At 44.1% G+C, this 25,050-nt stretch overlaps 1 protein-coding gene across 4 annotated transcripts in view; it reads right to left on the reverse strand.

Moving 5' to 3' along the window:
• LOC125881260 (potassium voltage-gated channel subfamily C member 1-like) overlaps positions 1-25,050 on the reverse strand; it is a 64,250-nt gene that overhangs the window by 34,156 nt on the left and 5,044 nt on the right. For all 4 annotated transcript variants that reach the window (XM_049564347.1, XM_049564349.1, XM_049564346.1 and 1 more), the window contains exon 2: positions 17,596-18,283. In XM_049564347.1, coding sequence (XP_049420304.1) covers positions 17,596-18,283 — 688 coding nt within the window. The remainder of the gene's footprint in view (positions 1-17,595; positions 18,284-25,050) is intronic.

The raw sequence follows: 25,050 nt of genomic DNA on the forward strand, positions 1-25,050 counted from the left end.
CATTTCTTTGTTTCTTTCTTTACTAATTTTCTTGTTTTTAATTTTCTCTTTTAACCAGTGTCTTACTAATTCTTTTTGGTCATTTGCTCTTTCGTTGCTCATTGCCTTATTCCCATGTATTTAAAAGAAATCAAGCCAATTTGCTCAGGTTTCAAAGGGTTAACAGGCTGATAACAGCTCTTTCAACCTAGTAAGTGTCGCAGGAAAGTGCTAACCCGTATCTATGAGGCTGAAAATGACTAACAGTGCCATTTGTTAGGGTGAGAACATTTGAAACAGTGTCATATTTCAAAATGTCAACCACAACCTGATTTGAAAACAAATATTTGCTAAATGTGTCTGTTGAAAAAAATCTGCCAAAACCAGTTTTGTTTAGAATGTGCTGACACTTTAAATACACCATATATTTGATGATATAATAATGTAAAACTAAATGTAGCTCAGAATAGTGTTCATAAAGCTCATCATTGAATGTAAAATACTTTCTAAATGGAGCAGATCAGTTTAAAGCACCTGTCATGGATGCATCCTGCTATACTTTGTGAGGTCATCTTACAACCAAAACAGCAGGTGATAGAAACTAAAGATAAAACTAAAGGACGTTAAATAGTGTTACTCAGATTTTATCCAGATCATTGTATCACTTTTTTAAAAAATTATATAAATACAGATAAATCCAAACAATGAGTCCTGAACTAACATTTTTATCTCAGACAGTCCTGAGTTAACATACTCCCACACTTAAACTACATTCTCTGTCTTTCCTTGTCTCGCAGGTACAGTATGAATATCGCAAAAAACACCGGAGATTTGTGATGCAACTGCAAAGCCTCTCCTGATTTGCAGATTCGCCCTCCCTCTCTAAATTAAACTCTGGTGTCGGGTGGCAGCTCTGGTGGGAAATCTTATACACACAGGAAATAACACATCTGTATTTCAATCTCAAACACCTGAGACTGAAATACTAAACCTGTTCCTAAACAACAGGGAGGACGCAGTGAACGCTCTACTCATCAGTGACGACCTATTCATTGAAAATCTGAGAAGGGCAAAAATTAGTTGCACTTAAAAGAGTAGTGTGTAGGATTTGGTCGCATCTATTGCCAATTTCAACCAGGTGAAACTTCTTGTGTGTGCCAAGCATGAACTCCCGGTTAGGATTCTTATAGTGTTGACTGTTAAGGAGGTTTTTAGATACCGGACTGTTAACATAAGCATGCCTTAACTTACTGTACTGCAGTCATTAATCTGATTATGATACAGTTAAAAGCCACAACACAATATTGCTGCTGATGAAACAAAGGCTCATTCATGGTTTCGGTAATTAAATGACACAGTGTTTCAAGATGGCAGAGCACAGTGGATTATACTGTAAATCTGAACATCAAATCAATACTGATCAATCCATCACAGCAGCCGGCCCTTTTTAAATATGCAGCAGCACATGCAGTGTGACAGAGAAACACCCCTACTGCTTAAAATGCACTCAAAGCTACAGGTGTGGATGTGTGTACACTGTATGTGCCTGTGTTTACATGGGTTGGTGTGAAGTGCCTGGCACAATCGTGTGTGTGTGTGTGTGTGGACATGACTCACAACGCGAGCGAGACAAACAGCCGATGGGCACAGGAGGTGTGTGCGCAGATCGCAGATAGTGAGTGGTAACTACATGAGCACTGCATTGAGGTGATGGAGAGGGATGAGCGGAGAAAGAAAGAAAGAGGTGGAGGAAGATGATAAAAAGAGGAGTAGCAATCTGTCACTTCACACTTGTTTATCTCCTCGGGCCTTTGTGTCTGTTCTCTCCCTGCATCTCTCTCTCCTCGCTGCAACATGGAGGTATGTGTATGTGTGTTCTGGCCTGGACGGCCGCGTTAATGCTGTGAATATGTGATTCGGAGGCACGCTGTAATGTTTGTGTGCAGCTCAGTGCGTTGAATCCCCTACACTAAAGCTACCATGTGTGACCACCTGCAGTCCAATGACCTTCAAGGCCCAATAGAGTCTCCCTCGCTCTCTAGACTCTGAAATTAGATTTGGAAAGATCATCAACATAAATTTAAAAGAGCGGGAGTCAGAGATGGGGAGAGAAAGAGAGAGAAGCAAACGAGAAAGAGAGGGGGACTGTGAAAGGAAGTTGATGATAGAGAGCGTTGATTGTGTTTCGATGGATGAATGAAGAAGAGGGAGTAAAGGAACGGAGGGAGAGGAGATGAAAAGGCGAGCAGAGGACAGAAGACAATGACGTGAATCTCACCAATCAAGGGGAGAGGGAGCAGGGCACCGGAGAGTGAGAGTGCAATAAAGAGATAGAGAAGAAGAAAGGAGGAGGTGTTGGGAGAGCATGAATGTAAGTGATATAACCAAGGAGAGATTGTCGGAGCTGATATTAGCCCTACAGGCGTTTTTGCATGCACGGCGGTGCGCCACGCTCTTCCTTAACGGGACCCTAGTGGCGCTGTGTTTACTGCGGCACCATCCAGAAGAGCTTTATCATTACAGTATTACCACAGCCCTGCCTGGCTCTCTGTCACCATGACAACCACTGCGTTAGCCTCTGCTTTCAGGCACCAAGGACAGGACTAAGCCAAGTACTGCTCCTACAGCTGGCGTAAAAGGGCTGAATGTAGAGGAGCAGGAATTGTGATCAGTCAGTTCCAGCTGCTGATTGTTCGATGAAAGATTTGTGAGGTCAAGGGTGAATGACCTTGACAGAGATATAAAGACAATAAAAGGATGTTGCTTCTGATTAACAGTGCCTTTGTTCCATGTACACTGATAGTGATGTTTGATCAGCATTAGTATGACGAACAGCGCCCAGTAAGACTGAGCATGTGGAGTCTTTCCCAGAGGGCAAAGCAAATGGGTGACCACTGCTGCAGAGTCAGCAATGATAAGAAGACATTGAAGGATGATGTGAAATCTGCACATGAATGAGGCATGAAAAATGGACATTTTAACGACGTGAAATACAGAACGCTCTTCTGAAGGGCAACCCGAGCGATGGGTTCGACTTGGAGTCGGGTGATTAATCTATTATCTTAGGTGAATGGCTGCGGCCATCACTCAGAGATGTACAAAGTAGCCATTTAGCGTGCTGTGCAAGTATAACCTTGGGTGGGTTACAGGAATAGCCTTCACTTTTACCATCATCATCACCGTTGTTATCGTCACCGTTAGATTCTGGGAAACACTGCAGAGTTATTAAAGGTTTGGCTACATTAGTGTTGAGATACCAAAAAACGAAACCTAACAGTCAAACACTCTTGAACAAGACAAAGAGAACAACTAAAATGTCAAAAGAGAGAGAGAGTACCCTTCAGGGACATGGCGTGTGAAATGGACAGGCAGCAACACTGAGTGGAGAGGCAGAGAGAGAGAGAGAGAGAGAGAGAGAGAGAGAGAGCAGTACAGAAAAGATGTCTTTCCTTTTTTTTCCAGTGTTGCATTTTTTCTACATGTTGAATTATGAATTACTTTAGTGGCTTTTAGCCGTTTATGACCCTCAACCTCAAGGCTTCCTCATGTGAGTTTAACTTATGCTGGCATGGGCCATGAAACGTGTCTAAGAATGTTAACCACAGTGGGCTACAGTTAGTGTTGTAGTTCTGGAGATCAGTTTTTGGTCTGGAGATCGGTCTCAAGAGCACTTATTGAAGATCTCAGAATCGTCTCGGACTGGGCTGTATTTTCAATCGCTCTTTTCTCGTCCTCAGACGAAGAGGACTTCAAATTTTATTTCAAGACTGGTCAAGATAATCATGTTTCACTGGAGTTGTACCTTGAATGTAGACAGTTAAGGTAATGTCAGCTCATAGAAACAAAGCAAAATTCCTGCACATAAAATTCACCTTTGAAATACCTTCTGATTATTTTACTGATACATACACACCTATATACAGTACGCACACAAAGAGGTGAATGAAGAGGAATCTTCATTTTGTTTTCTGTGGTTGTTTTTATGGAGACGTGGATCTTTCAGATTCATTTGAGGAATGCCTATGTTTGCATGTTGCACATTTTATCGTAAGTCTGTCATTCAGCGTGGGACTTGTACTGATCTGGTCTTGCCCTGGACTTGGTCTCAAGTCCTCAAAGTCTTGGTCTTGTCTCGGTCTCAATATACTCTGGTTTTGGTCATAACTTGGTCTCATTTAGGTGGTCTTGACTACAACACTGGTTACAGTGTTCAGACTGTTGTATTACAACAGTTTTTTGTACTGCATTTTGTACTCTATAACAATGTTTATGCCCTCTTTGCCAGGTTGAGATTTTTAATCTCAGTAAGACTTTTACCTGGTTAAATAAAGGACAAATACAGTTAATATCACATGGAAAGCTTCACTTTTTACTTTCATCACTCTGAATAGTCATTTAGTCAAATGTTAAAAAGGGGATGAGCAGTGACTATCCTAAGTTATTGATTTTAAAGCAGCTATAACCAATATTCTTAGACCAACAATGGGTCACATGACCATTTGTCTTTAGGGGTTTGCTTGTAGTGATGAAGTCATAAAGAAAGCTGACCGTTCCTCTCAGCTCATAGGAGAATTTTAGTGTCTTACAGCTCATTGTTCTGGTTTTATGGCTGCAACTTTACTGTTTTGGTTTACTCTTGTCGCTTTTATAGCTTCATATTCAGCTGCAGTAGCTGATAAACTCACTATACGTTATCTGCTCAGCACTTAACAGTACAAAGACAAAGTTAGCAACTAGCTGGTGGACATAGTGGAGCATTTAGCAGCTAAAAAGCGAGAAGTTTCCCTCAGGAGTTGGTGGAGACCAAAAATAGAGCTAAAAGGAGAGTTGATATTGGACTACTTTCATCAGGTGGACACAAACATAACTGCAGTGAATGATAACGTGTCTTGTATGAGTAACTAGGAAGCAGTTTGTTATATCTACTTAATAGTTATATATGTCATGTTAATGGTGTCATTAAATAATCAGCAGGTTTAAAAGCAATACAATTTTACGTGACCAGATAACCTAAACAATGGATAGATTATCAGTTATTGACTGTGTGATCATTTTAGTGCGACATCAGTTACACTGTTGCCTAAACCTAAGCAGCCTCTTCTTTGTACTTCAATAACATGACAGACATTTTGATTATGGAGATTCTACCATTGCTGAATAGTCTAGATTTCAAGGTGCACTGATCGAATGGCCCCTTAGCTTTTTTAAAAGAGGGCCTCAATGACAGCTGATATTAACATTCTGAAAATAGACAACGCAATATGAGAGGAGATATCAAATTCTTGTGAGTCTCCCTTCCCCTTTTCCTGTCCCAGAGGAACTGCAGCTGTGTCTCACCTCAAGGGAAATCCAATCAACATGGGTGGAGGACAGTGGGGTCCGAGCCAAGAAAGGCAGTTAAAGATTGTCAGGAACCCTCCTAGGGGTCACCCAGCACCCAACGCGGGACACTGCGGGATAATGAAGGGCAAGCGAGGTGAGGCATGGAAGAGGGTGGGACTAGTAGAAGTAGGCGCGCAGAGAGGAGGGACATAATGGGATGGTTGCAAGTGTTGCATGATTGCATGTATGCGTCAGGCTCATCACACACCTGAATGCAGGAGGAGATGAAGGAGGAGGAGGAGGAGGAGCAATGGAGGTTGGAGGGAATGGCTCTGAACTCGGAGATATAATTAGCTTCTGCTCGGGGTAATCCTCGCGTATACTTTATTTTCCAAGTGCTAGAAACACTGGCTCTGAGGTCAGTGCTCTTGGAAGTGATCCTGGTAAAATTTCAATCACAACACAGACTTCTGTTTCAGACATTCCCAGAATGACTCAACTCCTTGACACGCTACAGTTGAATCGGTAAGCTCTCCTACACACACACACACGCACACACACACACACTGCTCACCAGTCGACACGTCACAGTGTTGTATCTGCTCTGCGGTGTTCAGGTCCCCTACATTTAATTCCCACTGCAGTCCTGTCAAACCTTTCTGAAGACAAACAAATACTGTGTGGAGGTGAGTGAACTGTACGCGTGTCCGTTCCCTCTCATCTGCTTTGTATTCGGTCCGGATTACTGCAGCATGCTATGTGCATTTGTCCTTGCGACGCAGTCCCCCCAACCCCCCTTTTCAGTCAGTCCTCCCTTCCTCACCCCTCTCTCCAATCCCTGTATTGTTCGAGACATGTAAAGCAAGTTTGACAGAGCTATCCCCGTTCTAATAGCTGTGATGACTGACTGCCTTCATGCCTCCTCCTCTTTCTCTAAACCCCCTCCGTCTGTCCTCCCTCTGTCTTTGTCCCTCTGTGCTTCAGTAGCTGTCCATAATCTACCTCAGCTCCATCATGAAAGAGAAAATGAAATGGGACATGCACAAAGGACCGTTTGGTATACAAGAGCCTAATATGTATACAACTGTCAACCTTTCCATGTCAAACTGCAAAGAGTTAACGAAAAATATTAAGTTGCGAAACGCCCCAGTTTCAGAGAATTATCTCACCAAACCTCCACAAGACATTCTGATACATTTCCATCCAAATCCACTCACGAAGCAGACCGTTACACACTTCTCTAAATGACTTTTCTATTTCAAAGTAGTCATTCGCTCTGCCTCCACTCCGCTGCCACTTGGACAGGAGGGACAATCACGAGGAAGCAGATGGTCACACAGGAATTGTCCCAGTGACGCCCTCCAATGTCATTTTCCAGGGGAATGAGCAGGGATACATTTTGACTGTTTTAGAGCCAAAGGGTAACGACACGTAGCCAACTGTAGACTAAACACTTAATCAAGACAATTGTCATCAGTAGAGCTAAAGCGGTCCTTTTTTTAAAACATAAATGCCAAAGTTTCATAGACTTAATCCTTAATTATGAGGATTTGCTGCTTTTCTTTGTGTTATGTAATAGTGAACTGCTTATTTTTTAGGTTTGAAGTGTAGTTTGATGACATTACCTTGGGGTTTAAGAAATTTAGTAGGGGTTACAGCGATTCATCATTCTAGATTAATGTATCAATTTAATGATGGACAATGCAGTATCATTGACGCTAAGTAAAAACACGTATTCATATCATTATCTTTACGATACGCCCTTACTTTGAAATTCCCTTGGTATGTCTGCATAACCGTCAATCAGTACTAGCAGCGCGAGGCAGACCATGGCAAGAAGCCAAGAAAAAAACGATACTCAAGAATAAATTGTAGTGTGGGAAGATTTGAAAGAAAAGACAGGTCAACAGACAAAGCACATGCACGCCGGCAGCAGAATGGGTGATGGCACAGCAAGAGGGTTCCTGGTTTAAACCTGGGCTGGGGGAGCCCCATGTTACAAAGCCTGCATGTTCTCCCCATGCCAGTGTGGGTTTTCTCCGGGTACTCCAGCTTCCTCCCACAGTCCAAAGACCTGCAGGTTAATTGGTGACTCTAAATTGCCCCAAGATGTGAATGTGAGTGTGAATAGTTGTCTGTTTCTATGTGTCAGCCCTGTGATAGTCTGGTGACCTGTCCAGGGTGTACCCTGCCTCTCGCCCAATGTCAGCTGTGATAGGCTCCAGCCCTCCCGCAACCCCCAGCAGGATCAGCGGCTACGGAAGAATCTACAAAATACTAAGGAAACAACATCAGCATCAGCATCTCACTCCACTAACTTGTTTTCACTGCAGCAATATTAGCTGCTCTGTTTGAAGAATGTTGAGCTGACAAATGGGTCAAATGACGCACATCAAGTGCCTGCCCTACCACCAGTAAGTTGCACGTATCAACAGTTAATACTACTTTTACTAAAAGATCTGTACTTCTTCCTCTACATTAGCTTAAAATCATGTGTGGACACCCACTCATTAAACTTGATTTCTCCACCTAAGAGATAATCTCCAGGCGGATAATCTCTACGACTTGCCAGGCCATACCTTTTTGACATTATCTTCGTAACGACAGGATTGTGGGATGTGTAGCTCAGGATATTTAGCAACCTCATCCAGCTTCCTCATCCACTCTTCGTCTCATACAAAAAATAGCGACAGCAACAGATTTCTTTTTAAACATCCCTGGTGAAGAGAGGAGCCAAGCTGCCACGGGAGCAAGGACGAAGACCTGCTACAGGAGCCAGTATAGGGGGAAATGTGTTTAATTCAGTGGTGGCGTTGATTTGATTTTATTTTATTTTTTGATTTGACAAAAATCACAAAATGCTGATACACACGAGTCTATTACATTTTTAATTATTTATTTATTTACATTATTAGTGCTAAAACAACTAGTTTGTTGATTAAATCGTCAATCAATCAAGACTTTTGATAATTAGTTAATAATTTAAGGTAAAAACACCAGTCATTTGCTGGTTCTAAATTCTCATCATGTGTGGCTTTTCTTGCTATTATTTCAAATGAAATATTGTTTAGTTTTTGAAGGCTGATCGGATAAAACACGCTCTCTGAAGGTGTCACCTTTGAATCTAAGAACTTTAATATTTCACTTTTTTAGGCAGAGTTATTCACTAGACCTGATTAATAATAAAAATGACAAAATAATAAATAAATATTTATTTTTTAGCCCTAAAAATGATCACTTATTGTAAAGCTGTTCGTCATCCGACAGCTGATTAATATTCAGTTTTTTGGTCTATGTCTTTGTTAAATGCACATATCCACATATCTGGGACATGTGTGAGAGTGATCTGCAGGGTTACATGTAGGGGCGTGTCAAGTGACATGATTTATCTTTGTGGTGTAAGCGAACGCTCTGCTGAATGGTTTATGTGCAGCTACACTTACAGAGTATGGGCCAATGTGTTAAGGTGAGCGCTCTGAGGGTGATTTATGTTCAGCCAGGTGTTCCAGAGGGTCAAATGTAAGATGCATGTTGGAAGGGAAGTGGGTAAATGTGTTTCTATACCACATTAAGTCTCCCTTTAGTTACAGTATGTGCCGGATATTGCTTATGAATAATTAAGTGTCTTGATGCAGTAAAAGGACTTTTGATTCAGCACGCAATTAAAACTATTTTCTCTCTGTGAGCACACTGTGTGCTTGTTTGTTTACACGTGCTTACGCGTGTGGCGGTCTGCTCGACTATAGTACACAATACGCTGCTCTCTCGTGTGATTTGACAAGATTTGCCCCATTTAGAGAATTCAGACTCCCACCACTGTAATCGGCTCTGGCACCATGTGAGCTCTTCACCATGCCAGTGTCCTGAATCATTTCGATTCCAGAGCATAAGAGCAAAATGTCCAGGGTTTACCACAAGGTCCAACTAATTGACTGTCAGTACAGTGGTGTGGAGCGCTGATTCAGCACTTAACCAACGTGGCTAAATGGACCGAGGCAGAGGAGAGGAGGAGGGGGAGGAGAAAGATGGCTAAGAAGGACATGGAGAGGAGAGGAAAGCTATTTGGAGTTATGGCAGCAAGTTTTAAACATGTTAAATTAGGGATGCGCCATTTTTTTGGCTGAACATCGGAATTGGCCGATATTCACCTTGTTGACTGCCATCAGCCTTTTGGCAAATAAGGTGACATTCACCAATGGCAGTGGCCAATGGTTTTCTGTTGTTTCATCAATTGTGCACAGGCTAAAAAGCAGAGCTCAAGACCACTACCACAAACTTAAGTTAATGAGCAGGTACATGGCCTCTGTGATCTTTCTGTTATCTGACTATATGGCTAGTAGCACCTGGCCTCCTAAAGACAGTACAAACCCTGTTTGGGATGAACAGAGATCTTTCTTGGGATGCCGTTGTGACAAAAGGATGCAGTAAACTCACTAGCGAGGTGTCAGTGGACAGACACTATTGTTTCCCTGATAATGCTACATTGTGAACAACGAATCCCTGTTAAAATCTTCAAGAGGAGAGTTGGTTAACGTTTGCTGTTAGCAGCCAGTGGCCGCAACTAACAGCCCACAGAAGCTGCACTGAGCTATGTTATGATGCGTTCAAGCTCTAGTCAGTGAAAGTGAGGACTGGGCTTAAATTATAATGTTCTCATGATGTCTTCAAAGAGATCTTGTAAACTTTGAATTAATACAGCTGTTTAAAGGAGAAATTTGTTGATGTTCTCACAGCAAAATATAATAAATATTAGAGAGGGAATTATTATGTATTACATATAGTATTAATACTTTTTAAAAAGTTTTTTTAAAGATGTTTCTCATGTGAAAGATTGAATTACAGGTTGTTTAATGAATGTGTATGATTGAATTTTGTGGTCATTCAAAGGTAGTGTGATGAAGGGCTTAATAACTTTAAAACATTTTAGTTTTTTTTCGTAGTGTATATTTCTTTGTTTTACCGGAACAAAAAGGGGAATAAATATAACAACAAAAATGAAATAAACAACAATATAAAAACATAGGTATCGCCCCAAAATTTCTAAATCAGTGCATCGCTATGTTAAATGTATCTGTCTGAAATGTAATGTGGTATTTAAAGCAACAGGTTGACATTTTGGAAAACACGCTTACCTACTTTCTTGCCAAGAGTTAGACAAAAAGATCAATACCACTCCCAAGTCCGTCATTAAATATGAAGATGGAGCCAGCAGCTGCTTGGTTTAGCTCTAAACAGCTAGCTTTACTTTTTCCACATTTTTCCAATTTTAATGCATCTAAGTTGTTAAAATCCTGACAGCAACCCTCTAAAATCAATCCTCTGCCATAGGTAAACAGAAAAATGGGGTCATTTGTCTCTGTATAAAGTCTAGTTGAAAGATTTTACCAATTTTCAGTTTATGTTGGAAATCCAAGATGGCCGTCAAACGGACCCTTGGGACACTATTTCAAGTTGGGAACATCAAAATTTGTTCACTAGACCCCTAGAGGATTACAAAAGAACTAAGTTAGAAAAATGTATCAATGGGATGCATGGGAACCATCCTCAAATCTAAGTACTCAGCTCTGTCTAAAGGTGGCACAGTCTGTCTAGCAGCACATTTAAAGCTCAATAACACGTTTATTAAATTTGTAGGGGGAAAAAAGTAAATGAAAAAATTACAATTTGGGTTATGCGCTGAACTATTTCTTGCCACTGAGCTGTTGCCAGGCAACCAGGCGACTCCAGGAAGTCACTGGTCCCAGGCACATAAAAATGGCAAATTCATTTAATTTTCTCTATGGAGTAAAGGGATGTTTCCAATCTTCATGCTAAGCTAAGCTACGTTAAGCTAAGCTAAGTTAACCTACCCTGCTGCTGGCTGTTGCAACAGATTTACCATACAGACATAAAAGTGGTATTCTCTTACCTGACTCTCAGCAAGAAAGTGAATATGTGTATTTCCTAAAATATTAATTAAGCTATTAATTTAAGACTAATACAAATGATCACTGGTGTTGGATAGTCTGAACACAGGTCAGCTTCTCAAGTTTAACTGACCAATAACAGCCTGTCATAATACCCCAAAAACTTTAACTAATGCAACTACTAAGAAAATGTATTTACGATAAACAAATAAAGTTGTAGTAATATTATCCAAATCATAAACACTGCTGTGGTTCCATTTTTACTAATAGTAATGGATTAATTGTGACTATTAATCACCAGCTAATTTGATAATCGACTAATCTGTTTGAGTAATTTAAATGTTGAAGGGCACGTGTCCCCTGTGTCCCCCCCTAAAATCTCCACCTATGCGTTTATTTAACATGGAGATCATGTCTCTGCCCTTGTTATGAGACATCAAGCGCCTATCCAGAAAGTATCGCCAACAGACAGCGCTCAGGTTACAAGGCTGCAAACAGGGGGACTGTGACTTCTGAGGATGCAAACACAATATGAGAGGGCCTGCGGTACAAAACATTGTCAGGGAAAATTGAAACAGAACATGATACATTTACCAATTGCAGGCAGAGGAGAGGCAGGTTGACTAATTAGCTTGAGGAAAACAGTTTACCTTAATAAAGTTGGCGAGTACTTAAGAATATCTCCCTCCATCCTTTTTCTTTCTCTGTCAAGACAGGTTTGGTGCTTCAGCTATTTTCAGACTTGTGTTTTCCAAGTATGTGCTGAATGGCCATACAAGTACATAGACTTATCCTCTCACCAGTGATGGAGGAATAGATTTGCCACCAGCGAATGAAATTAAGGCCTCCTTTCCCTCTCTTTGCTATTTTCAGATGCAGCCTACAGGGAGACGCACAAGAATGGAAGTTGGAAATAGGCCTTTCAGCGGGGTCGGGGTTTGAATGGAAACAACTTGGAAGCACGAATACCAAACCCCGCCACTGAAAGTAAAAGTTTAATTCAACTCACTTAAGACCTTTCAGTTCACAAAAGAGCACCGTCATCTCGATTTCACATCATCACTGGCACCGGGACACTGCTGAGGGACGCTGAAGCTCCGAGGTTCAAGACAGGATGTTTGTACACTAAGGAGAGGGATGTCTTTGTTGCAGTTTAAGGGTAAGGCATTTTAAGATGCGGGTAATGATAGTGGCAGCTGTAACGTTAACTGTCCCTGAAGCATAATAGACATAGACAACAAATAACTGGGAAATAAGGCATGGTAGAGTCCAGGATTTCCTGCCCTGCACTAAAGGTTCACAGTCACCTTCACAGCAGTTCCCATTAAGCTCCGATCAGAGTCAGGAGGAACTGTACGTGGAACTCTGTGGCCCTGGGGCAAACAAAACTAGCGCAAAAAAATCTCACAAGACTATTCAAAATTAGAAGTGACCTAGTATATAGTAAAGTGTCTGCTACTGGTTAAAATCAAACGAGGACAGCGCGCTTCATTGAAAACGACACAGGTGTTTTAGTTAGAGAAGTAAAAGCTGTTGTCTTTCCAAACCCACACAGAACTTGTCTTTTCCGTCCCCTAAAAATGTAACACAATGTCCCAGACAAAAATGGTAACATCACCCAAACCCTGCCCTGGGCGATCTTTTTTTTTTCCACCCAACACCATATCTATATATACACTGACACCTATATCAATACATCTTTTTTCTAGTTTCTGTCCACCACAGTGATTTTCTACCCAGAGACGACCTGTTCCGAGGCCGCCCGGCACAGCGGCAGGTCACGTTTGTGTTTATGACAGCATTGTGCGCTCCAGCGCTGTGGAAAAAGGACAGCAAACAATGAACCACAAGACATGACCTTCAGGGAGAGGATGGGGGGGCGGGGGCTCCGGACACAGCGCAGCTACCCCGAAAATGAACCAGATACAAGCACACAAAGTCCGATTTGGAGGGGGGCAAAGGGGCATCTTGTACATGCTGAGCTACAAATGGTGCTCTGTCAGGAGATTGCTGACAAAGACAACTGTGCCCTTCTGGTGCGAAACTGGAAGTGACCAAAACACAGCTAAACCTGTGGGACAGTGGGGCGACATTATCGAACAACATACAGTCTGCAGAAGCTTTCATACAACAAAGTACCTTTATTTTTTAAGAAGAGACCAGTTTTTAGAAAACTCTGCATCTCATATCTCTGCTTATGTGAGAATTGAAACTGTGTTGAAGTACAGTATTTCAAATAATTTAACCCCCTTTATCCAGACTTTTGATAAAACTTAGCACTTACTTATTATTGTGACTTATAATATTTGGTTTTTAGGATGTACAAAGCTGCTGAATGCACACTGTGTGCATAAACTTAGCTGAATAGACTTGGTGGCATCTAAACTACAAACTCTACAAAACTTTCACAAAAGTTAAAAGTAAAAGTAAATCCAACAAAATGGCTCCCGATTCCGACAGACATTTAATGGGCTGATAATGGCGTTCTTAACCTACAGTGTAGCAGGACACAAGTGTTGTCGAAAATATATTGATGTTATATTGATTCAAAATATTTGAAACAGTTTCAACACCCATTTTCCGCAGTGTTGATACACCACTACCAGCTGCACTTGTTTTTCTATCTCTTACTATTAATTTTTACAACAGACATTCTGCTGTTGTCTGCTATTAACCGGGCAAAGACAAGTCATCATCATTTTTTAGCCTTGTTATATTTATATTTTAATAAATATGTTTTGATTTTATGTCCCTAATGTCAGTTTTTTTCCCATAGTATCGAATAATGACAGGTATTAAAGTTAGAAAGAATTTCAGTATTTCTTTACTTTATCTTTTTTTCTCTATCTTTCTAAGGGTTATTTTCTAACGATGACTTGGGATGTCAACAGTTTACCTTAATCAGTTAATCTTGAGAAAATGTTTGATTGGTTACGCATGTCGGTGTATACTTTGACTTTGCTACTCTTCAGTTTACTGCACTGCGTATCTAACAGGTTAGGCGGGAGCTAGCTAGCAGCACCGCTCATTCTGCATTTATTGCTAGTAACGCCATCCCGACCTAGCATTGTGCCCAATGCCCCAATGAGTACGCAACTCGATTTTGAGATGCCAACCTCTCTGCGAGCACTGTTAACAGTGTCGACTAGTGGTGCTAACATTGCTAACAGTGCTAATGGTGTTTTGCTGCTCAAAATAAAGCTGGGATTTGGGGATTTGTCATCAATTTTTTGCTTGTTTTTAATTAACCGATTAGGTACTGGTTTGACCATTATACTCTCCATGTTGTCTTAGCTTCATTGCAAGATCTATGTTAACCAGGCACAGATCAATAAAGAAATCAGATGCAAATTAGATCCTGTAACACCTCATCAAACAGAAACTAATACATCCATAAATTTTGTCAATGGGTTAACGCTCGTGTTACCATCCAACGGAGTAGAACAGACATTACTTCTTGTGAGCATTGTCATATTTTAGGAGGTGATAGAGGAAGAGAATGGCTTTAAAAACAGACAAAAAGAGAAGATAATCAATTGATTGTCAATCAATAGGCAGGCAGGAGGACCGGGGTAGGAAGATTGGATGGCTCAAGCCTTCACAGATAATCGAAGATGCTAAGACAAGGGTCCCCACCCCCATCATGCAACATCTTTCTCCCTGTGGTTGTCACCTCCTCCCTGTTTATGTGAATACCCTTCTTCCTCCTCATCCTCCATGTCCCTCTCAGGCTCCCCTTCAGTCCCCTGCTCCCTCTATTCCCCTCCACTATCTCACCCCTTCTCCATTTCCCTCTCTCCGTCTCTCACTCTCCCACCCCCACTCCACCTCTTTTCTCGTCCTCCAGTGCTCCCCCTCCTCTCTCCCGTGTCTACTGCAGCAGAAAAGCCAGCACAGACACCAGCATGTGTGTGTTTGTACATGTGTGAGCTGCTACGGTAGATTCCACGAGCGAGCTTCACACGATCATGAGCGGAGAAGGAGGTGGAAATTTGGAAGGGGGAAAAAAAAAGCCCTGCATGCGTGTCGAAGGCTCTGATCAAAACATTGATTGCTGACGCGTTACATCACAGCCATGCAAACAAAACCCCTTTAAATCATTAGAGTAATGTCTCTCCTCCTGTCTCCCTTTATTTCCTCTCGTCTCCCGCTTCCTCTCTCTGTCTCTCTCTCATCTGTCTCATTGTATTTCCACATCAGCATCTCATTTTTTCCCTGTCCTAGCCTCTCTCCATCTCCCTTGTCTTTTCTCTCCACATATAATTTGCATCTCTCAGGACCGAAAAGGTTCCGCCACGTTGGACGGGATACTTTTAGGAAGACTGAGGGTGGAAAAATGGGTCACAACGCTGTTTGACGTATAGCTCTGGCATATTAGACCTACAGAGAGAAACGGGGCTGCGTTCACCCACAAATGGAGCTGGTGTTGTGCAGCCACTGAAATGAATCCCACCTACCACCTGCTCTGTACTCTGCATAACCCCCAACGTGCCGTCACAAAAACACCATATCTGCAACCATTGCACCTCAATAAATGTTCATTTTTGTTATGATTCATGAGATCTTGGCCACTGTAACCAGTGCATGTGGTGTGAAACTGATCATTACATAATATACAGCATTCTAGCAGCTAAGCACCAGGTACAGTAGCTCGAATCCAAGGAATGCTGCAAATGTTGCCTTCTCTCGCTGTACGATTCAGAATACAGCTCAAAATCCACCTCAGTCTACACAAACATGTCAAGCATCTTCTTGCCTTGCTCGTGTCATATCTATGATGTGATCTGAAATTCCAAACCCTGAAGCTGTCTCCCTCTCATGCAACATTTGGACACTGCAAACCTAACTAAAGGAGCTGTTCTGGTGCATGGAGCAGGGATTGAGGAGGGTGGGATAGTGAGAAATCAATCCGATTGGAATGAGAGTGACACTTTGAGAAGTACTTCCTGCCTGATCCCAAATCCAGAGAGGCGGATCGGGTGGCCTAACCCAGACTATGTGTCCGTCACAGCTCGATGCTTTCCCCTTCCTTTGGAGGGAACTGAATCCAGGTATGCAGATCTATATCTGGTGCCAGAAGAGGTGTGTGTTTGGTAATTAAGAGAAGGAGCCTGTGTGACAATCACCCATTGTCTTCATAGTGATTGCAGATACCGTGTGTATTGCTGAGTGTGCAGTGATTCATGTTTTAAATGTGTTTTGTTGAAGGCATTCTGCTATTTTCAGCGTGATGCCATGAACTGGCCACTGCAGGTGTCTGCTGACTGTCTGGTTTTGCATGTGCACCTACAGTGTGCATGCATTCACAGCATCTATGGGTCCTCACACACACACACACACCCCCTTCCTAACCGCAAAATAGTACCAACAAAAGGCACAGACAGAGTGCAAGACAAGGATGATCAAACTAGATCACTAAAACCCAAATCAAAGCTGCTGTGATCAAGCAGCTGGATCCGTCTGTAACTGGAGGGTCGGAGGGAAAAAAAGAAGCCCACTGTAACTGTTTTCATGTACCACGGATCAAAAACACAGTCAGGGGTACTTGTTACTCCTACACCTGTATGATCAAATGCCATCAAACGCTTGCTTTTAAGAGGGAAATCATTAACTATTTACATGCAAACAATATAGGGTGTTCCAAGTTGTGCGTAACGGCAATCAAGCCCGTGCGTAAAAGCCATGTAGCATTCAAGTGGGACAAAAAAACAACCCAGCAGACTGTAGCAGTACCAAGGGCAAATGTGGGGAAAGACATGCACTTTAACACTGACGAATCGGCGTCGTGTGAGCGTCCTCGGTGCGGTGCTACAATAAATAAGACTACTGTGAAATACGGCGCATTGATGTGCATCGTAAACGGACAAATATGACCTAATGAAGGCGTTTGGATGCAGGAGGCGCAGCGGATGCCGCGTTTGGAGGCTGATATGTATTAAAGTAGCAGAATACGGCGATAGGAATTATGACAGCAATAAAAACGGCATTCAGTGTGAATCCAGCTCGTTTGAAACATGTCATAAATCAAATATAAGACATGGAGGTGATGTGTCTGATAGAAAACCACTGTTAAATCAACTCGTCCCCATCTGCCAATAGATATAGCTGCTATACTATTTTCCATTTTCCCTATGCTATCAGCATTAATTATTCAATATCAGTAAGTCTATGTCCTGCCATTTAATACAGCCTATCCTGTCAGGGATTACACACACAGCGACAGTCAGCCTGCAGCTAATTATGAAGGACTGGTTTCAATGATAATGTGGCAAGAACATTTAAAAAGCAAAGTTTTAAAAACTTATCATGACTGAAGCAGTGCATGCACAATATATGCAACAGTACAGACACAAGTTGGTCCCTCCAGGAGAGACATTGGGGAACTCACCCGGGCATATTTGGAGGAATACGGGTCTTCAAACAGTGCCCATATTCGGGGCTGCCAGGTTTTCCACCAGCCCGCTTTCCTTGCGTCCTCCTGCATGCACAGTCTTTTCAAGTCCCCATCCGCACCGCCCAGCGCCGGCTCGTCGTCCGGCGCGTCCGGTTCTGGAGTCTCGAAGCTGTCCAGCGCCTCCTCCGCATCCCGGTGCTGCCGGTAATTCATCCAGCAACACGCCTCCACGTCCGTCTCATCGATGCCCCAGAAGGCCAGCTCCTCTTCGAACAGGGGACCGCACACATCGTTGGGACAGTGCAACTTCCCGGTGCGGTAATAGTTGAGGATGAAGGAGAACACTGACGGGTGGCGGTCGAAGAAGAACTCGTCTAATTTGGGGTCGTAGTCGAAGTTGCTGAACGCGTCCGGCTCGGTGAGCCACGACAAGCGGGTACCGGGCAACGTTTTTAGGGTGCTCCGGTAGGTCTCATGCCGCACCCCCCCGCAGTTTATCACGATTTTCTCGCTTTCCGACGGACAAGTCATGTCTGCGCTGTAACATGCTTTGTTGGACGACTTGTTCCCACCCTTGCGCCCTTTGAAAGAGGATACACACACCGAACTGAGCATAGAGGACCGGGGGGGAGGGAGAGGATGAGAGAAACCGAAGGGAGGAGGAGGGAGGAGTCTGAGTAGTCTGCGGGGAGAGAAAAAGGGCAGAAATTTTAACAGAAGGGAGAAATAGATGTGGATTATCAACATTGCAATACAAATGAACAAACACGGGCTGTAATGCCAGCTGTATGTGCAATCAGTCCCTTGATAATCAGCTGGTGGAAGGACACAAAATGACCTTGTGCAGGTGCAGTGAGTGAGAGGAAAGGGGGTGGGGGGGCTCGGGGGGAGAAATGAGGGGTGGCAAAGTTGTTTTTAACATCCTGGAGCAGGCAGATGCAACTTATGAGTGCAACATGGAAACAGGTGAGCACATTCATGAGTCAGCATTCTCACAGCACCCTGACTGTTGACACCACAGTGATGAGAAGATGTCTTGAGCTATTGTGATGTGACCGGGGGCCTCCTCTTAGCTGCTATTCCAGCCATCACTGGACTAACAATCTCTAAATTGATCTGGTCAATGCTCATGGCATTTAAATCCTCTTCCTAATTAGTGACACTTGAGCATCCCCCCACATCCATCCACACCTGCAGCAACCCTCCTCTGGGCACCTAGGAGTGTGTGAGGAGGAAAGAGTGACAGGAAAACTGGGGATCCATCTCCCTGCTTCTTCCCCCTTTCCCCAAGAATGCCTCTCTGACGTAAGGTGGCGCAGCACCGTGTGTGTGTTTGTGTACAAGCGTGTGTGTGTGTGTGTGTGTTAATTGCCTCCCGAGAGTGCGGTGTCCGTACTAATGTTAGATCTCCTCAATCAGCCTATGTGCGCGCTACACACACTGCTGCAGCCCCCTCCGACCGCACTGAGATTCATGCGATGCACAATTATGTCAATGCTCCCTCTGCCACTTCTCCCATGCACTGCGTGTGTATGTGTGTGTGTGTGTGTGTGTGCGTGTGAAGACATGTAGAGATAGAGAGGAGGGTGAGAAAGAGGGAGAGGGGGGAGGAGAAGGAGGCCATAAATCTTATTTTTAATGGAAGGATCGAAAAGGACAGGACAATGAGGAAAACAAGGCAGACAAAGAGCTGAAGATGAGGAAAGTGAATGCAGCACGCTCACTACTAATATTGTGTCTTCCCTATTAATGGAGGAAGGGGGTTGAGGAGAGAGTGTAAGGGGGAAGAGGAGGAGGGGGAGCATCGAAAAGGAGAGTGCACTATAAAAGTGAATGAATTCTGCTGCAGTAAAAAAGCCAGAGTTATTTGCTCTCCCTCCTTCTTCTTCTCCCAGCGAGGTCAGATTATTCGCCCGCGAGCTGCGTTGCCATCCGTGGGGATGGAGGGATGGAGAGGTGGGTGGGGGGGTGCTTCAGAGAAAAGACACGCGTCCACAGCAAAAAGCCCATACATGCGCCGCATCTATGTTGTTAACCTTTTTCTCTATTCAAAGAAATGCACCACTCTCCTCTCCCCCCCCCCCCTCCTCTCCTGCGCGCTCTCACCGGCCCTCCCCCTCTCCCTATCTCACTACTCACTTTCTCTCCCCTCGCTCGCGCTCATATTCCGCATAAAGGAATCACATTTCATTGAAGGAGGAGAGTCAAGGCTTCATTCCTTCCTCCTCTTCCTCCTCTCTCACAACATACTCCTATCCAGTGCCCCCTTTCTTCTCCTACTTTCCCCTCTTTCCCTGCATTTTCCACCATTTCTCCCTTCTCTCCCCTGCTTCACTCCATCCTCCTGTCCTGTCCTGCCCTGTCCCGTTCTCTCTCCCACCCCCCCCTCCCCAAAGTACCTCACTTTGGGTCAACTCTCTCCTGCTCTTCCCCCTCAGACTTTTGCTTCCTGTGATGTAGGACACTGCAGTCTTTCTTTCTGACTTGTTATTGGTGTTTGCTCTGTTGTTTTGCTCATCTCACTGCACTTTTTTTTAAAAAAAATCTGAGGAAACAACTTTTTGGGTTCATGGAAAAGTTTGCTGTCTCTCCTTTGTCTTCAGATCTCACATTGACATTAAGTTTCTTGTCTTTTTTTTTTTTTTTTTTGTATTTCTTTTCGGATATCCTGGACTTAACAGCACTCAGGTAAGATCTGCTAAGAGTAAGACTATTGCATGGAGATGCAGTCAGAGTTAGGGAACACTAAAGTACAAATATTTGGCACTGTGCCCAGCTGACAAAAACAAAAATTGGCGTGATGTGTGTGCACAGATTAAAAAAAAGGCTTACATTTAACTGTTTTCCCTTTAACATCCAAGTTCTTTGCAGTGTTTGCTGCAGAGGCATGATATGCACTCTTGAGTTTCAGAGTTACCCTGCATCACTCTGCAGAAGTAGTTTCGTCTGCATCTAAAAAAAACCCTCTACAAATCAAGATTAATTTAATGTAATAAGGAAGTGATAACTTGCAGTAACTTAAACTGAGCAGTTTGACAGTGAGGTCAGGCAGGCAGAGAGTCCTGTGGGGCTCTCCAGCCGGGACCGCTTGTGTTGTGGGATGGATTATGTTTCAGCACCATGGACAGCGGCGCTCTCTCCCTCCTCTAACGGGATGCTAAACTTTCCAGAAGCAGCTTTTTGTGATCTCTCCGTGGAACTTTTATCCCTTGGATGACTTTTTTTTTTTTTTTGGCTTCACTTTGTAACTTCCCCTACTGCACCTCCTCGCTTCTACTTCACAGGCAGCTGCAGTTTATTGGTGGACTGCTGAATATTTTATACACGGACAGCCGCAAGTCTGTAACTGTGGCTAAATGCCTTTTTGTCCCCCCTGACTCATGTGTGGTTATTGATTTTTAAAATGTACTTAAGTATTGTTATATGCATTTAAAACCAAATTTGGGGGGTTAATTTGGATAGAGTTTCCTCAGAACTCATCTTTACTGAGTTTGATTGAAAGTAGTTGTGAACAGGACCAGATTGCTGATTTTAATGAGCTCAGGATGTATGACTTTGATGCTTTCTAGCTGCATTTCAGGAGAATGTCCGCAGTTTGAGGCTTAAAACCAGGGAAGTAAGCACATTCCTTTAAAAGCCAGCCTCAGCACTTTAATCACTGACAGCAGTGCAATTGCCTGAAAAATAGAAGGAGCAGAGGGGGGGAAGCATGAGGAGGAGAGGTGTGAAGAGAGGGGGTGAAGCTATAGAAGGTGATGTGTAAAATGGAGGAAGGAAGTTGAGAGATGAAAACAAGCTCAGGTGAGATAAGAAGGGAGGCATAAAGAGAGGAAGCAAGAGGCTGAAAAAACTGAGGGAGAAGCAGGAGGAGGGGGTGCAGAGAGGAGAAACAATCCACCAGCACCTCTCTTTCTCTCTCCTGCAGCATTTCCTGCCTTGGCCACCATGTCCTGCGCCACCCTGCTACTACTGCCTCACCACTGCACACACACGAGGGGAAAGACAGCGAGAAGGAGGGAGGGAGGGAGGGAGACGCATACACACACACTCACCTGGCTGCAACAAACAGGCTAAGAAACGCATTTTGAGGGCGAAATGAGGCTCCATCAGGAACCTTTAGATACAGGAGATGATTTCTGCAGTGGACGGATAGATGGAGAGAACGGGGCTGAGAGAGAGAGATGGAGCGTGCGCACGCCTCGTGCACGGAAAAGGCTGCACTGACGCTAATATATATTAGCAGAAACACTGCAGCAAGAGGGGGAGGGAGCACGGGATTATGGGATGCATTGACTGTGAGGTACCAGCAGCAGTAACCGGGGGGAGGGGAGGAGAGCGCACGCTAGAGAGAGAGAGAGAGAGGGAGGGTGAGAGAGAGAGAGGGAGAGAAGGCAAGGGAGGAATTTGGAGGAGTGCTGACTACGCGGAACAGACCCAGCAGTTGGCAGAAAAAGCAAAAACCTTTACCAATCACGGAGGGGGAGATAGAGGGAGGGAGATGAGATGGAGAAGGAGGGATGTTGGACAGAGATGGAGAGAAAAGGATGGAGAGAGTAGGGAGGAGGATGCAGGTGAGGTAGAATGAGCAATCCTGGGGAACATGAAAGAGGGGAGAGAAAAAAAAGGTGGGGGGAGACGGAGAAGACAAAAAAAACCCTTGCAGTGGCTCAGGATAGCACCTGAATGGCTGTAAAGGTGTAGGAGGTGTAGGGGGAGGGGTGGGGGTGGGGGTGGGGGGCAGAAATGGTCTGCAATACTAATAAGAGGAATGAAAACAGTGGATTGATGAGGAGAGAGGAGGAAGGAAAACAAGTGTAAAACAGACATACAGCTGAGCTGAGGAGCAAAATACCACTTGGGGAAAGGAGGGCTTTGCAGGGGAGTGTGTAATGTATGTATGCATGTGTGTGTGTGTGTGTGTGAGAGAGAGATAGCACAAATTACGTATGTGTTTCTGGTGCGCAGCCATTTTTTTTCCCACCCGCTACCTCATCAAAGGATGTAACCACAAGGCTTCACGCTGTTCCACCCATATCACCTCCCTCCCTCCCTCCTTTCCTGATTCCTCTCCCCCTCATCTCTACCTTATCTCCCTCTCCTCTCCTCTCTCCTCTCCTCTTTCTCACACTCCCCAGTGTTGAGGAGACCCCAACAGGAGAAAGCAAGGCACTGCAGCGCGATGAAAAGCACTGCGGTCACCTCCCCTTTTAGTGCGGTGTCACACCACCACACAGTGTCCTCTCCCCCCTTGAATTGTCATTGCACCTCATGGTGTACCTCCGAATCTGGCAGGAGAAGAAGAAGAAAAAGAAAGGTGCGTGGCAGTGTGAGGGTAGGGGTGAGAGGTATGAGCTGAATGAATAAGAAGGAAAATGAGATGAATATCATGAATGGATGAAAAAGAAAACAGGGTGCGTATGCAGAGGAAAACAGAGAACAAGGCCACACAATGACCCAGTAGCTCCGAGACGGCTAATGCAGAGGAGGGCAGGAAAAAACAACAACAGGGCATTCCTCATCATAATAAAGCTCACTAGTGGCCAATTCCCAGAACATGAATTAAATAGCCAATCAATTAAGCAAGCAGAAAAGGAAATGGCAGCTCTTCTACTCAGCAACACCACCGTGGAGATCTCCAGGGGCTGACCAATCCACACATACTGCAGCACCAACACCCCCTTGGGGGGGGGTTCTGGTCCTCCCTCCCACCCCCCAGAAACTGCTCCTGCTGCTGCTACCCCTTCAGCCACCTTTTTTCTTTTTTTTATGAGAGAAAAAAAATCATGTGCTCCTGGTCTGCTCCTTTTAGCTGGCTGAGGATGATTAATACATAAGGCCATTTTCAGGAATAGGCCAGCAGAAATGAAGCCTGTAATAGAGCTCTGAAAGCTCAGCCAGTGTCCATGACTAAAAATCCTTCCTGCCCACAGGAGGATAAATGTTGAGATTTTTTTGGGGGGGGGGTAGATGTGCCCACTGTGTGAGACTTCACAAATGACAGCAGGAAGGAGAGGTACTACAGCTTCCTTCGAGGAGCAGCGATTGGTGTAGGAGAGGTCAGAAAAAGCCCTGAAACAGCACTGAGTGCAGGCTATGGGATAGTGTGTCATGTCGGGAAGGATCTCTATTTCTGGAGCTGGATGAATCTGAGCAAAAAATCCCTCACTGTTTTAAAATCTGGTTCTTGGAGAATTTGCATCAGGAGCAAATTGCTTTAACCTCCACACCTCCCGACCGTCATTTAAACGTGTCTGCTCCTAATTAATCGTGCTGCACTTCCTGCAAGATTAGGACCATTATGATCCAGCTGAGCGGTGATGTGGTACACGGGGCCAGACAGACAAACGGGACCAGGGAAGATGTATTACTGCACTGACTCCTAACCTGTGAACCAGCTGGCGATTAGACAGAGTAGGGGTGGGAAGTCGCAGATTAGACTCTCAACAGCCAGGAGAGGAAGAGAGAGAAGTTGAATGTGAAGAAACAAAGAGAGAGGATGAAAGGTGAGCCTCAAGGTCGAGGTTTGACAACGCACAAGGGTGTGAAAGGAGAATCAGCTCGATCAGGTGATGAGTTAGTTGGAAGGACAGAGGGAAAGTTCTCCTGAAGCTGGTAGGAAGACGTGAGATGAGAGAGAAAGCATCGTGGCCAAGGAGAGAGGAAGGGTCAGAGGCAAGAACACACACACAAACCCAGGACACGACAGATGCGTAATTCAATCACAGCCCTCAAAATAGATTTATTCCCCCCCGTTGCTTAAACAGCAGCGCCCTCCTTTCGAGCCCCATCACTACTCTACCAATCACATCCACTGACAGCATGCCACTGTCTCTGGTGGGGAGGGTTTTTTTTTCTCTTTCTTCTTTTTTTTTCCTTTGCTAAAATCGAAGGGGTGTTTTCTGGGTTACCCTCAATCTAAAAATAGCTCCAGCTGTAGATTTATAATGCAGGAAAGCAAGTGAGAGAGAGCAAATGGAGGAAGAGTGTTTCCCATTAGGGGGAAGAGCACGCTGGAGCCAGTTGGCAGGGGGAAAAAAGCAAGGCATGCGCTGGGAAGTGAAGGAGGAAGAAGGCGTTACGAAACTAGAAGACTTTGTGTGTGATGCAGTGGAATGCAGATGGAGCAAGTTGACAGGGTATAGGTGATGTGGCGGCGGAAGAAGGGGGGAAGAAGAAGACCACGTCTAGACATTTAACTGCCCCCATAGACTTCCTGGATCCTAGTGACGCTATGTCCTTCCTGTGGCTCTGCTCCCCTTCTTCCTCACACCTCCTTCTCCTCTACCTCTCTCTCTCATATGTGTGTGTGTGTGTGTGTTTGTGTGTCAGCCCTCTCGCCCTCCTATATGGTTCCTTTATCAAACCTCCATTTCAGGCCTTGACACTTAACACAGTGCTGCCACGCCACACAGACACAAACACTGGAGGCACATGCAATCATGCACACAC

This window comes from Epinephelus fuscoguttatus, linkage group LG20, assembly GCF_011397635.1.
Source record: "Epinephelus fuscoguttatus linkage group LG20, E.fuscoguttatus.final_Chr_v1".
Classification (NCBI taxonomy): Eukaryota; Metazoa; Chordata; class Actinopteri; order Perciformes; family Serranidae; genus Epinephelus; species Epinephelus fuscoguttatus.